Source organism: Bos indicus x Bos taurus, chromosome 15 (genome assembly GCF_003369695.1).
Source record: "Bos indicus x Bos taurus breed Angus x Brahman F1 hybrid chromosome 15, Bos_hybrid_MaternalHap_v2.0, whole genome shotgun sequence".
Lineage (NCBI taxonomy): Eukaryota > Metazoa > Chordata > Mammalia > Artiodactyla > Bovidae > Bos > Bos indicus x Bos taurus.
Genome location: NC_040090.1, coordinates 21714769 through 21730937, shown reverse-complemented (window position 1 = coordinate 21730937; position 16169 = coordinate 21714769). Strand labels below are relative to the sequence as shown.

General features: G+C 37.3%; 1 protein-coding gene across 12 annotated transcripts in view; it reads right to left on the bottom strand.

Moving 5' to 3' along the window:
• The window catches only part of IMMP1L (inner mitochondrial membrane peptidase subunit 1), a 76132-nt gene that overhangs the window by 49805 nt on the left and 10158 nt on the right, over nucleotides 1-16169 (bottom strand). For 6 of the 12 annotated variants that reach the window (XM_027562755.1, XM_027562757.1, XM_027562758.1 and 3 more), the window contains one exon: nucleotides 7082-7194. The exons of 2 other annotated variants lie outside the window; for them this stretch is intronic. In XM_027562755.1, the coding sequence (XP_027418556.1) occupies nucleotides 7082-7194 (113 nt within the window). Of the gene's footprint in view, nucleotides 1-7081; nucleotides 7195-9199; nucleotides 9275-13174; nucleotides 13277-16169 lie in introns of all 12 variants that reach the window. 4 more of the 12 variants (XM_027562766.1, XM_027562754.1, XM_027562756.1 and 1 more) reach the window with 2 other exon arrangements.

The window sequence follows — 16169 nt, the reverse complement described above, 5'->3', positions numbered from 1 at the left end:
TTGGTATCTCGGTGGTTACATGATTGTTTTGGCTTCTGACAAATTCATTGAGCCATCCACTTATAATTTGTGCACTTTTCCATATATACTCCTTTTCTTTAAAAAGGCCATTTTGCACATAAATACAGATACACAAAGGGAGTCAAAATCATTATCATAAGAAATTTAGGAACAAGCAATGGATATAGAAGGCCTTCCCAGATGGCTCAGTGAGATTCTTCATTGCTACTAATGTAGGCGACATGGGTTCTATCTCTAAGTTGGGAAGATCCACTGGAGAAGGAAATGGCAACTCACTCCAGTATTCTTGTCTGGAAAATCCCACAGACAGAGGAGCCTGACGGGCTATAGTCCATGGGGTCACAAGAGTCAGACATAACTTAGCGACCAAACAACAATGACATGTATATAATCTAAAGATGAAACGAAAGGTTCATATACTACTTATCTGAAAGATCAAATCTGCAAACCATAAGATAAGTTCCTGAACTCATAAACGGAGAAGCAACAGCCATTTACCCTATTATCTTCCCTCAATTCCCAAACTAAAATACCATATTTTCAGAGATAACGGGCCTGTGTGTCAGGAGTAGCTACAGGTGCTGCTGCTATTATAACAGTGCTTCTAAAATTGTCTCAGGACTGAAAATTGCCCTCATGTGAGAAACTAAAGTATGACAGAAGATAAGGCAAGTATAAAGAATACGTAGGCCATTTTCCCCTGTGCTCTCAAATTTCATAAGCTTTTATTATGAAACCTTATTAGCTAATTTAATGGGAATCTTTTGAAAACATTTTACTTTTCAGTGAAATTAAAATTCTTTAATATCAATATCCTACAAGTTAAGTGAAAATTCATGATAATTTGACAATAAATTAAGCTATTACTGTTGTTGTTTATTCGTTATACTCTGACTCTGCAACCCCGTGGACTGCAGCACACCAGGCTTATTATTTCCACTTAAATACTTTCCCTCACTTCTATACTGGAATTAACACATGACTTAGAGCACTGTTTTTCCCTTATTGAAAAGATACTTTAAGAAGTCAGCTAAAAGAGATAACCTAAAGATTATATAGCTTATATTTCATTTGTATAATAAATATTTATTCAGTGCTAACTATATCCCAGGCTTCCCTGGGGCCAAAGGGTAAAGAATCCACCCGCAATGCAAGAGAGGCATGCAGAAGATACGGGTTTGATCCCTGGGTCAGGGAGATTCCCTGAAGAAGGAAATGGCAATGCACTCCCCAATTCTTGCCTGGAAAATCCCATAGATAGCGGAGCCTGGTGGGCTACAGTCCATGGGGTTGCAAAAGAGTCAGACTCAACTTAGCAACAAAACAACAACCAACTATATCCCAGACTCTGGGGAAAAATGAATAAAACTGGCTAATTTTATGGAAAATACAACAGGTTTATCCCTTTCTCTCTCATTTGATTAACAAAACAAAATTATTTTTAACTAATAACATATTCACATATCCAAAAACAATCTAAAAGATATATAGTAAAAGTCCCAACTAGTTTGTTTTCCTTATTCATCAACATACAAGATTTAGAATTTGTATAGATGTCCAGATTTTCTTTATGCAAATATAAGCAATTATGAATATTGATTTCATTCCTTACTTCTTTTATACAAAAAATAAGTTTACTACACACTCTGAACACTGCTTCCCAGGTAGTGCTGGGGTAAAGAATCTGCCTGCCAACGCAAGAGACATGGGTTCAATCCCTGGGTTAGGAAGATCCTCTGGAGGAGGAAATGGCAACCCACTCCAGTATTCTTGCCTGGGAAATACCATGGACAAAGGAGCCCGGCAAGCTACATGACCTGTCCACGGGGTCACAAAGAGTTGACATGACTAAGCGACTGAGTACTGTTTGAGCACTGCTTTTTTCAAGTAACAGTGTTCTGAATCTTCATACAGAGAACATACTTTCTATTTTTAAAGCTGTAGAGTATTTCATTGTACAGCTATGGCAGAGTTCATTTAACCACTGTGACCCCATGGACTGTACCCTCCTGACAGGCATTAGGCATGCTTCCATCTGTTGCTACTTCAAAGGAAGCTCTAATGAAAACGTTTATGCATATGTCATTTTATAAGTATTAATACGTAAGTATATCTGTAACAAATTCCCAGAATTGGTTCTGAAACAAATGTGTAAATGCACAGGTCTTTTTCTACAAATTGCTAATTTTTCTTTTATGGGGGCTATGTCATTTTGCTTCCATCACATACACATCTCAGATGTATCCCAGAAAAAGCTAGTCCTCAAAGATGTTCTCATTGGAAAAAACTGTATGAAGCTCTTTGCTTCTTTTCGTATGCACATGTAAAATTTGCTGACTTAATTTTCGAATTGAAAAAAAATCTCATTGATGTAGGAAATCATAATATTAACACCTAACATGCTTTCTTCCTCAAATTCCCTTCATTTAAAAATAAATATACACACCCACTCCAAATTTTTCCTTTAAATTCACATTCAATAATCTATAATTGGGGAAGCAGTCAAACATGCATTTCCCTTTTAAAAGAATGTTTTCCTGAAGCACTTCAAAGTTTTTAGGAAACCAAATCTATGTTACTTCTATATTTTCATTTACAAAACTATCATTTCAAAGGTGGTTTAATTTTTATGACTGCCATTCTCAGTCCCCTGGAACAAAGTGACAAGACTAGTTGCTGATCCCAAAGTAAATTTTAAAAAGCACACATTCTATGCCCTTAATCAGCACATGGGGCAGAACTATACTTAAGATCTCACCTAAGCAATGTATATGTAAATGCTGATTTTTATATTAGAATCAGTATAATGCATTGAGAGCAAAAAAACAAGAATTATCTAACAAAGGTAAAACAAAACAAACAAAAAAATGACATCATAAGTAGCACCCAGGACATAAAAGTTTATCACTCTAGGATAATTTAGGAGAATAGGCCTATACAGCATAATGATCTGTGCAGAAATCACATAAATTCTATGAAATGACTGTTGTTCACAACTCTGAGCCATCAAAACAAAACCAAAACAAGTTACATTATACTCAATTTGTCTTGTTTAAGAAAACAAAGGGTATATTTTATTTTTCAAAAACATTTTAGAAAAAATATTCCTATGAAATAAATTTTGGCACATAAAAGGGTCAGATTCAATTATTCACAAATTAACAGATGAGTGATAGTATACCACTTGTTAATAAGAGCCCAGTGAATGAGGAATTATGTAAGTAAAATTCTCACTCAAAGTGATAATATACTATAGCTGCCTTTCAGAAGATGAACTGTGATAAGGTACAATAACATTTCAGGCGCCTTTATACATACAATTCCCTGTGCAAGGCCAGTTCTTGGTTAAGAGTCAAAAGAATATCTGATAATTTCTAAAAGCTAGTCATGCAAATTTTCCACTTCATTGTATCCTGATTTAGCTTTTCACTGTTTTCTTTAAGTTGTGACTGCCAAGTAGACAGGCTGGTCTGGTTTCTAGCTCCAACCTACTAAATAACCTTGTATAATTCACTCAACCTCTTTAGTTCTCCACAGTTTCATCAGTAAAGTGAAAGTATATAAAACATGATATGATAGTAAGTGGAATCGTGTTAATAAAGTAAACAAAGAGTTACTACATTAGGTCCTATATCTGTATCTGTATATATACTATTTTTAAACTGTCACAAGTTACATGGCATTCTACCATATATTTAAGGCCTACAGTAAAGAAATAATGATCGATTCAGAATCTTTTTCAATACTTAATATGTGTTACTCTCAGGATATAACAACTTTCTCATGTACTCATTTACATTTATTTACAATACCACTATGATCATCTATCTTTAACCTGAAAATGTATGACTTTTTCCACATGACACATAAAAATCAACACATGATATATAAAAGAATGTTCATGGCAGTGTTAATTGTAACAGTCAAACACTAGAAAGAACCCAAACATCCACCAACAACAGAATGAATAAATTCTGCCATATTCATTCCAAAGGAATAACACATGATAACGAAAATGAACAGAGTAAAACTACATGCAACTATGTACATGATCTTCAAAACACAATGCTCGGTAATGGAAGAAAGAACGCATATGATCCCAGACAACGGCACTCACCAGTAGGTCCACCTGTGTCCCCTACTACCCCACAAAGGCACCCCACAGCTGCAGCAGTGTTACACTACAGAAGCCTAGCACCAACCCAAAGAGAAGTACAAAGGTGATCACGGTCTCCAAGTGCAAATCAAGATCCAATCTGAACTCTGAGACTGGTTGTAGGGTCTGGAGGTGCTCACTGCTCCACCACATCTTTCTGTGTCTGTGATCACAGCTGGCACCCCTGCCAGCACTCCTAGACACAGTACTGGAGACCCTCTGGTTAACACTGGTGACAGAGGAGGAGGGTAGGACCTCTGTGGACTGTGAGGACTTCTTCCAATTGTTGGAAGAGGGTACATGCTTAATGATCCTGGAATTCAAGCAAATTTAGAGTTCCAGCAGGAGTAGGTGCTGTCATATGGCCTAGGCCGGGGAGAAGCCCAAGCACAGCAAGGACATTGCCCTCATTACCTGGTATATATACAAGCAAACTCTTGAGACCTCTTTGGCCTGAACATCTGTGCCACATTCTACAGGATCTACTCCGTGAGTTGTGACTTTCAAGTACTTGGTCCAAAGAAAGTGCTCAGGGAGCTCATCCAGTTGAATCTCCATGATGCTGCTGCAAGGCCTGGGCCACATGTTGCTGGGAGTTTCCTCCACCCTTTGCCATGCAGTGGAGGGGGCTGAGCAGTGACAGTGACATCAGGAGGGTCGCCTCCATCCCTACTGAGAAGGGGTTCTGAACTTCTGCCCCAGACCCGTTCCAAGAGACACCCTGTGAGGATTGCGACAACATCAGGTTTGGAGACCTGCAGGCAGTGCAGACTAGATAACTCACCTGATTCTCCTTACTATTGTTGGCAGCATTATGATAGGCTCCATTAGCATAATGCTTTCCATGCCTCATTCAAATACATTCCTCAAGAATGCTGTCCTTTCTTAGCCAACTTATTGGCCTTTCATTTCTCCTGAAAGATGACAAGCTTGTCCCTAGACATCCTGATCCTATTCTGACTGCTGCTATTTCTAAATTCCCTACAACTCCTTCTTTCCCTAAGCTCTTCAGTACAGTGAAGCCAGCCCTCTCTGACTTTACCTTACAATCTGTTTCTTCATACCTTTCACCTTAAAAATAACAAAAACATTTCCAACAAAAATACAAAAATGTTTATCCAAAAAAAAGAATACATATGATCCCAAAAAGATCAAAATGAGGCAAAAAGTGAACATACTGCTGAGGAATACACATAAAAGTGATAAAATTATATAAAGAATTATCTAATTATTAGGAAACTGTTTACCTTAAAGAAAAGGAAGATTATACTAAGGGCTTCTGGGATGTCAGTAGTGATCTATGGTTACTGAATATCTGCTTTATATTTATTCATTTTACTATACATTTTTGTTTCTATATAGTGTTATATTTTATAATAAAAAGGTTTAAAATGATATACTTTCTGATATAATATAGTTGTAATGGGAAGAAAGGGCGCCTCTTTTTTACTAACAATCTTGTATTTTCTTGGTCTACATTTCAAATTTTTATTGCAATATTTTAATAAATAAGTTATCATGCCTAATTCTCCAGAATCCTAATTAAGAATAGATTTCACAAGCTTTCCAAATGGCCACAAAAAAAGAGAAACCAGACCATTAAAGAGCATAAGATTGGTTATCCTGCTAAATCTTTGCTTAGCTCTATGTTGTATCTGTCACATTTCCTTCTTTTCAAGAAAATGTATGCTTACTTTAAAAAAAATCTATGTTACTCCAGTTCATTTATCCAATCTACGTTGCATAAAATCTACATTATATTTTATGCAAACCACACTCCAAAAGTATATAATAATTTAGCTCAAAAGTAGGAAGACAAATATTTTCAACTCTTACAAGTTTAAAAACAATTTTAAGAATATCTATGTTTGCATTCACTGTGAGGGTTCGTTATAGGACAGACACAGATATGACACTTCAGGCCCAATCCAATGTCACTCTGTGTGTGAATGGGTCACTGTGTGTACTAGAAAATATAATAGATTACAGGATGGATATACAAAACAAGGTACACTTGAAGTTTACTGCATAAAATTTAATTAAGGGTGAAAGTGAAAGTTGCTCAGTTGTGTCCGACTCTTTGCAACCCCATATAGTCCATGGAATTCTCTCAGCCAGAATACTGGAATGGGGAGCCACTCCCTTCTACAGAGGGTCTTCCCAAGCCAGGGATTAAACCCAGGTCTCCCACATTGCAGGGAGATTCTTTACCAGCTGAACCACCAAGGAAGCCCAAGAATACTGGAGTGGGTAGCCTATCCCTTCTCCAGCAGATCTTCCCAACCCAGGAATCAAACCAGGGTCTCCTGCATTACAGGTGGATTAAGGGTAACTCACTCAAAATAGTTCCAACAGTGTCTAATTTAAATTATACTGAAGCTGTTTTAAATACTACATTTGGAAAAACAAATATACAGGGCATTTAAATGATTATATGATTACATGATTACAAAAGAGATAATACTAATAATAAAGTGATAAATTGCAAAAACATGCCACAAATAAAAAAATCAGGAAATCCTAAAAGTTCCATCAACTACAAGCATCCTTTAACACATGTTTGTTACAGCTTTTAGATGCCACTATCCAGGAAGCACACATAATAAAATTTAGAAACAAGACTGTAAGCACTTTCATTAGGCTCCAGATATCAATACAACAGTATCACCCAAAATAAAAACAGAGTTGCTTTGGTTATATACTGTTGTGTTTTTTTGTGTGTAAATGCACTCAAGGATTTCCCACCAGACTGGGTCCAGCTAATCAGTTATTTGCCCATCTATTAAGTGCCAACTTTAAAAAGTTACACTATGTCCAGCAGGGAGCAGTATTACAACATCCATAAGACTTAATGCCAACATGAAACGGACAGACGAAAATGAAGGGGGAAAAAAACCCACTTACCATAGGTCTTTACAACAATATACTGAATTTTTACAGTATTTACAGGGCTTCCAGAAAAAAACATCTAAAGCATGTCTCAAAGCAAATATAGGTGATCCACAGTACCAGGATTCCTAAAACAGGAAATCAAAATTATATTAGGCAAAGATTTCTTTCAGCCATATTTAGTTGAATTAGTACATAATATGACTAAATGTCTCTCAGTTACTAAAGTGCCATCTTCCTTAGTGGATCAATCGGATTTGGAAGTCAGATATTCAATGACACTTTGGGTCAAGTGATTTTAAAAAGCAGAATATTATTTTATTTACCAGAGAATTTAAGTAGACGAAGAAGGTCAGTGGATGACATAATATGTCAATCACCAGAGAAAAGTGTGGTCAAGGACTTACAGTTGTTAAACCAACCATACACAGTGCTGATATATCAAGCCCTTCTAAACAATTTGCAGGTTATAGAGAGGATATGACATTCATTTCTGCATGTCAGCATGAATGAGTATCTAGGGTTAATTTTAAGAATGAAAAGGCAACAGAGAAGTAGCCTGTAATGCTGGTATGTTAAGATTGATTAGCCAGATATTTACTGAATATGAGGAATGCACATGATACTGTAAAAAAATTCTATGACCAGTCACAATATGTCAAAGGCAAAACATATTATGTTTGATATTCTAGATGTCAAAACCTGCCTCATATTCAATGATAACAACTCCACGTCAGTTCTTACGACTGAGGAAATAATGTATCACCACTTTCTTTTTCTTTTTTTTTAGGCCACACCAAGCAGCATGCAGGATCTTAGTTCCCAGACCAGAGACTAAACCTGTGCCCCCTGCATTGAGAGTGTGGAGTCTTAAACACTGAAGCACCAGGGAATCCTAATGTATCACCACTTTTACCTGAAACATTAAACAGTTTGCCTTATGTGTGTTTACATGCAAAATTTCATTGTTTACACTAAAAACCAAATTTTTGCCATTAGAAAAAGATAACATATGAATATTTACCTTGAAATATATATACATAATAAAGTAGTTTATGTAATACAAATAACATTTACTTGAAATGTAATAAATAATCCTACTGTTTTCTTCAGAGAAAATGACATGAGAGAAAATGATTTGATTGCTGGTAGAAACAAAGATATTAAGGAGATTCTGGTGAATGTGCAGAAAGAAGCAAATAGGTAGATTCTCCATCATCTTAGAGAATATATGTGTCAGGAACAGAATGATCCAGAAATAGGAACACTGAAGGGGTTTCTGGTGAAGTCTCAAAAATGGAATGAGACATTATTGAACAGGACAGGAAAGGCAGTCTTTGTTATAATGTAGCAAAACTGAAATGTATTCTAATATTGTGTGAAAAGGAGATAAACCTGGATATTTGGTTGAAATTTCCAAGCAAAATATTGAAGGCATGTACGGCTTTCTCCTTGCTGCTTATGGTAAAATGTGAAAGAGAGGGTAATAAACTGAGGAAGGATAAAGAAGAAAAGGAGATAAATTGAGGAAGTTAAGCAAAAAGAAATCATTACTTGATGACTTAGAAAATTTTTCGTGTGTCTAGACTGCAAAAAAGGTTAACATCACAAATTATTAGGAAAATGCAAATCAAAACCACAAATGAGATACAACTTCAAATTCATTAGAATGGCTATCACCCAATAAAGAGCCAAAGTTGCTAGGACATAAGAGAAATTGGAACCTCTGTGTATTGCTGGAAGGAAGGCAAATGGTTAAGTCACTGTGGAAAACACACTGGCAGTTCTTCACAAAGTTAAACATATAATTCAGCAATTCTGCTCCTAGGTATATACCTAAACAAACTCTAACAGATACTCAAACTCCAACATTCATACATTATCCATAATAGGCAAAAAGATGGAACCAGGACAAGTGTCTGCCAACAGCTGTATGGATAAACAAAACGTGCTATATACACACAATGAAATATTACACAGCCATAAAAAGGAGTGAAGTCTGATACATGCTATATGATGGAAACACTGCTAAGTGAAAAACATGCAAATGTTAACAAAGAACAAATATTACATGATTCCTTATGTGAGGTATGTAAACAGGCAAACTCACAGAGACAGGAAATATAAAGTTACCAGAGACTGCAGTGATGGCGTGGGAAGTTACTGCTCAATGAGTAAAGTGTTTCCATTTGGGATAATGAAAAAGTTCTGGGAAAAGACAGTGACAGTGTTTACACATCATAAATATAGCTAATGCCACTGAACTGCACACTTTAAAATGATTATAATAATAAATTTTGTATTATGTATTTTGGGGCTTCCTTGGTGGCTCAGATGGTAAAGAATCCACCTGCAATGTGGGAGAATGTCAGGAAGCATTTAACAGGAGGATTCCTGTGTTCCTGTGTGCTGTTTTCGATCTGTCATGAATCCTGTCCCTTATTAATTCCTGAATATTCAGGAATTAAGTGGAGTAGCAAACTACTCCTGGGGCTGAAGAATGCATGCATTTCCTTCATTAGTTTTTCCATATGGTGATAAGTAACTATTTACGACCCTCTTCCTTTTTATGAACCATATGGTAAAAGTGATTATTTACAACCCTCTCTCTTTGATATGGATTACCTTATGATAATTTGTAAGTCTGGACTTTTGATTTTTATCTCTGCTGAAAATAGCTACCTTGTAAGACAGTATATACAACCACACTATGTTGAATAAAACACCTTCGCTCCATCAGAGCTCGGGTCCCCGTGTCCTTCTTTCCTTCTCTCTCTCAGGCTAATTCTTTGGAGCGCACAGGCCCACTGAGCTCACTTTCTTGCCCAGGCTTCTAAGACCCTCTCGAGAAGGCAAACTGTGCCTTCACCCCCCCTCGAGAGGGTGCCTGGTGCCTACATGTAGCAGTGCAAGCCCTGTGTCAAAGGGCTTTATTTGTTTTCTGCATAAACCAAGGAATATCAGCCTCTTTCACTCTCTCTTTTATTTTCTAATCGTTAACTCTGGACCACCAGGTTCTGGTCCATTAAAGGACTTCAACAGGAGACCCAGGTTCGATCCCTGGGTTGGGAAGATCCCCTGGAGGACGGCATGGCAACCTACTTCAGTTACTGCTGCCTGGAGAATCCCCAGGGACAGAGGAGCCTGGCAGGCTACTGTCCATGGAGTTGCAAAATGTTGGACACGACTGAGCGACTAAGCACACATGCATACTTTTATCACAAAAAGCTTTTTACCTATGAAAAAAGGGACCAAGATCTTGAGTCAGCTAAAAAGGTTAACATACTGATTTCAATTAGGAGAATTAAGACCGGGCTACTGATAAGCAAATTTGGAAAACTCAGCAGTGGCCACAGGACTGGAAAAGGTCAGTTTTCATTCCACTCCCAAAGAAAGGCAATGCCAAAGAATGCTCAAACTACCGCAAAATTGCACTCATCTCACACGCTAGTAAAGTAATGCTCAAAATTCTCCAAGCCAGGCTTCAGCAATACGTCAACCGTGAACTTCCAGATGTTCAAGCTGGTTTTAGAAAAGGCAGAGGAACCAGAGATCAAATTGCCAACACCTGCTGGATCATGGAAAAAAGCAAGAGAATTCCAGAAAAACATCTATTTCTGCTTTACTGACTATGCCAAAGCCTTTGACTGTGTGGATCACAATAAACTATGGAAAATTCTGAAAGAGATGGGAATACCAGACCACCTGACCTGCCTCTTGAGAAACCTATATGCAAGTCAGGAAGCAACAGTTAGAACTGGACATGGAACAACAGACTGGTTCCAAATAGGAAAAGGAGTACGTCAAGGCTGTATACTGTCACTCTGCTTATTTAACTTATATGCTTATTTAACTTAAACTTATATTTAACTGAACTGCTAAGCTCTAAATTGAACAATTCGAAAGTTCAGTGAGGGAAAATGATCATCATATATGACAGTAATTCATTACTTTCATATGAGTTTATTTCAGTTCAGTTCAGTTCAGTCGCTCAGTCGTGTCCGACTCTTTGTGACCCGGTGAATCACAGCACACCAGGCCTCCCTGTCCATCACCAGCTCCCGGAGTTCACTCAAACTCATGTCCATCGAGTCAGTGATGCCATCCAGCCATCTCATCCTCTGTCGTCCCCTTCTCCTCCTGCCCCCAACCCCTCCCAGCATCAGAGTCTTTTCCAATGAGTCAACTCTTGGCATGAGGTGGCCAAAGTACTGGAGTTTCACCTTTAGCATCATTCCTTCCAAAGAAATCCCAGGACTGATCTCCTTTAGGGTGGACTGGTTGGATCTCCTTGCTGTCCAAGGGACTCTCAAGAGTCTTCTCCAACACCACAGTTCAAAAGCATCAATTCTTCAGTGCTCAGCTTTCTTCACAGTCCAACTCTCACATCCATACATGACCACAGGAAAAACCATAGCCTTGACTAGATGGACATTTGTTGGCAAAGTAATGTCTCTCTCTGCTTTTCAATATGCTATCTAGGTTGGTCATAACTTTCCTTCCGAGGAGTAAGCATCTTTTAATTTCACGGCTGCAGTCACAATCTGCAGTGATTTTGGAGCCCAAAAAAATAAAGTCTGACACTGTTTCCACTGTTTCCCCATCTATTTCCCACGAAGTGATGGGACCAGGTGCCATGATCTTCGTTTTCTGAATGTTGAGCTTTAAGCCAACTTTTTCACTCTCCACTTTCACTTTCATCAAAGAGGCTTTTTAGTTCCTCTTCACTTTCTGCCATAAGGGTGGTGTCATCTGCATGTCTGAGGTTATTGATTTTTCTCCCGGCAATCTTGATTCCAGCTTGTGCTTCTTCCAGCCCAGCATTTCTCATGATGTACTCTGCACAGAAGTTAAATAAGCAGGGTGACAGTATACAGCCTTGATGTACTCCTTTTCCTTTTTGGAACCAGTCTTTTGTTCCATGTCCAGTTCAAATGTTGCTTCCTGACCTGCATATAGGTTTCTCAAGAGGCAGGTCAGGTGGTCTGAGTTTATTTAGGAAATGTTAATAGAAAAAGAGCCTGGCATGCTGCAGTCCATGGGGTCATAAAGAGTTGGACACAACTTAGCAACTAAACAAAATAAAACAAAATAGAAAAAGGAAGCATGACTTGCTCTTCAATTTTTTTAAAAAAAATCTTAGAATATCAAGCAGACTACAAAATTAATTTCAAATCTTTCATTCTAGAAAATGACAAAACTGTAATACAACACAGAGTTTAACTTGTTTTTAACCCTCCATTTTGGGGAATGAAAAAATACAAAAGGTAAGAACATACCCTTAAAATCCAAAAGATTTTTAAAAGAAAATACTTTTTAATGATTAAAAATCTTAATTCAGTGCTGGACAACTCTGATAGAAAGCTCTTTAATCTGAGTTGAAAATGAAATTTCTACGCTCTGGAAAAACAAAGGGATCTAATTTCTCTTTCACAAGGTTAAGATAGGTCTTCTTCAACTCAAAATCATTCATCTCTGAGTTAAATATGTCCCACTTACTATCCGTTATTTCATATCACAGTCTCTAACCATACTGCTTTCTCTGAATTTACTCATTTTATCAAGACAAATATGCCTCATTGCTTAGGCAAATATCCAACTGTAAATTGGCTAAATAAAGGACTAATTTAGAAGGATATGAATGCTGAGTTTGGGCCTAGTTACAAACAGTAAATAAAAGCCTGAATTTTGTCATGACACAGTTCATTACTGTTGTGAAACCAAGCTCTATCATTTACTAGCTATACGACAATGACAGTTAATTTTACATGTCAACTTGACTGGGCCATGCAGCGTCAAGGTATTTCCGTTCAGTTCAGTTCAATTCAGTCACTCAGTCATGTCTGACTCTTTATGACCCCATGTACTGCAACACGCCAGGCCTCCCTGTCCATCACCAACTCCAGAAGTTTGCTCAAACTCATGTCCATCAAATCAGTGATACCATCCAGCCATCTCATCCTCGGTCATCGCCTTCTCCCTGTGCCTTCAATCTTTCCCAGCATCAGGGTCTTTCCCAGTGAGTCAGTTCTTTGCATCAGGTGGTCAAGATATTTGATCAAACATTATTCTGGGTGTTACTGTAAGGGTGTATTTGGATGACATTACCATGTGAATCTGTAGACTAAGTAGACTGTCCTTCCTCATGTGGGCAGACCTCATCCACTTCATTGAAGGTCTGAGGAGAATAAAAGGCTGAGCCTTAGACCACTAAGAGGGAGTGAAAAGCATCAACATATTAGAGATTCTGAAAACTTTCTAAAAGAGTGACAGGTAGAACATGACAAAAAGAAGCAGTCTGGCATAGTGTTTAGTAAACTATGGTTCACAGGGCAGATTTTCCAGGCTACCCTCTGCTGTTGTATACCCTGCAAACTAAGACTGGTTTTTATACTTTCAAATGGCTCAAAGAAAACAAAGATATTTTGTGACACGTTAAAACTATATGAAATTCAAATTTTAATTTTCATAAGCAAAGCATTAAGACACAGCTGTACTCATTTTTTAATATAAAATTGCATTTAATGGTAGTGTTAAAAAGGGATGAAAGAGGACATGTGGCCTGCAAAACCTAAAATACTTACTATTTGGTTTCCTAAAAAGCATGCTGACACCTGGCTAACTACATGCACAGGATGTTTAGGAAAGATGGAACTTTTCTTCCTGTAGCAAGGGCTGAATCAATATTTGAGGAGGATAAAAATGGTTTAACCTTCCTGAGAGGAAGTTAGGTGAATGAAAGTATGGTGGTTGAAAATCTAGGATAGGAGCCTCCTTACCAGGCTATTAGAAAAAGGCCTGTCCTATCTGTTTGTTCTCTGCTTATCCACCTCGATCAAAACATATCAATAAGTCAGTCCTACCCATACCCAAAGGAACCTACAGATTTAGTGCAATCCCTATCAAAACACTCATGATATTTTTCACAAAACTGGGACAGAGAACTCCATAATTTATATGGAACCACAAAAGACCCTATACAGCCGCAGCAACCTCAACAAAAAAAGAACAGATGAAGGTATCACACTCACTGACTTCACGCTATATTACACAGCTACAGTAATCAAAACAGTTTGGTACTGGCACCAAAACAAAACTATATATCAATGGAACATAACAGAGATCCCAGAAATAAACCTACATATCTATGGTTAACCAATAAAACAACAAATAAAATAACAAAGGAGCTAAGAACATACAATGGAGAAAAAAACAGTCTCTTATAGAGTGATGTTGAGAAAACAGGAACAGATACACGTAAAAGAATGAAATCTGAACATTTTCCCATACCATATACAGAAATAAAATCAAAATAAATAAAAGACCTAAATCTAAGACCAGAAACCACAAAACTCCTAGAAGAAAACAGCAACACACAGTTTGACATAAATTGCAGCGATATTTTTTAGATCTGTCTCCTAAAGCAAATGGAACAATAGCAAAAATAAACAAATTGGATCTAATTAAACTTAAAAGCTTTTACAGAGCAAAGGAAATCATTGACAAAACAAAAAGAAAATCTACTAGATTGGAGAAAATATTTGCAAATGATATGACTGATAAGGGGTTAATATCCAAACTATATCAACAGCTTAAACAATTCAAAATAAAAACAAAAAAAACCCAAACAACCCAATATTTTAAATGCAAAGACGATCTGATAGATATTTTTTGAAAGAAGACATACAGATGACCAACAGGCACAAGAAAAGATGCTCAATATGAGTAATTATAAGAAAAATGTCCGTCAAAACCACGAGATATCACCTCACAACTGTCAAAAAGGCTATCACCAAAAAAACCACAAATAACAAATGTAGGAGTTTGAGAAACGGGAACTCTCATATGCTGGTGGGGAGAATGTAAACTGCTACAGTCATTATGGAAAACAGTATGGAGATTCCTCAAAAAACTTAAAATAGAACTATAAGATCCAGCAATTCCACTCCTGGATATATATTCAAAGAAACCAAAAACACACAATTTGAAAAGATATATGCACCCCATTGCTCATTAGTCAGTTCAGTCACTCAGTCATGTCCATCTCTTTGCGACCCCATGGACTGCAGCATGCCAGGACTCCTTGTCCATCACCAACTCCTGAAGCTTGCTCAAACTAATGTTCATCGAGTGGGTGATGCCATCCAACCATCTCATCCTTTGTCGTTCCCTTTTTCTCCTGCCTTCAATCTTTCCCAGCATCAGGGTCTTTTCCAATGAGTCGATTCTTCACATCAGGTGGCCCAAGTATTGGAGCTTCAGCTTCAGCATCAGTCCTTCAAATGAATATTCAGGACTGATTTCTATTAGGATGGACTGGTTGGATCTCCTTGCTGTCCAAGGGACTCTCAAGAGCCTTCTCCAACAACACAGTTTAAAAGCATCAATTCTTAGGCACTCAGCTTTCTTCACAGTCCAGCTCTCACATCCACACATGACTAGAAAAACCATAGCTTTGACTAGATGGACCTTTGTTGGCAAAGTAATGTTTCTGCTTTTTAATATGCTGTCTAGGTTGGTCATAACTTTTCTTCCAAGGAGCAAGCGTCTTTTAATTTCATGGCTGCAGTCACCATCCACAGTGATTTTGGAGCCCAAGAAACTAAAGTCTGTCACCGTTTCCATTTTGCATTGCTCATAGCAAGATTATTTACAATAGTCAATATAAGAAAGCAATGTAAGTCTCAATCAACAGAGGAATGGATAAGGAAGATATAAAACTGCAATTTTGCCATTTGCGACAACATAAATGGTCCAGGAGTGTATTTTACTTAATGAAATAAGTCAGACAGAGAAAGATAAATACTGTATGTTATCAATAAATGTGAAATTTAAAAGTAAAGTGAATGAACACAACAAAATGGAAATAGACTCACAGATATAGAGAATAAACTAGTGGTTACTAGTGCGGAGGGGTTGGGATAAGGGAAAACAGGGGTAGGGGATTAAGAGGTATAAACTACTGGGGATAAAGTAGAGAAGCTACAAGGATATATTGAACAGTAAGGAAATATAGCCAATATTTTATAATAAATTTAATAGAGAATAATCTATAAAATACTGAATCACTGTATTATACACTGAAACTAATATATTACTATAA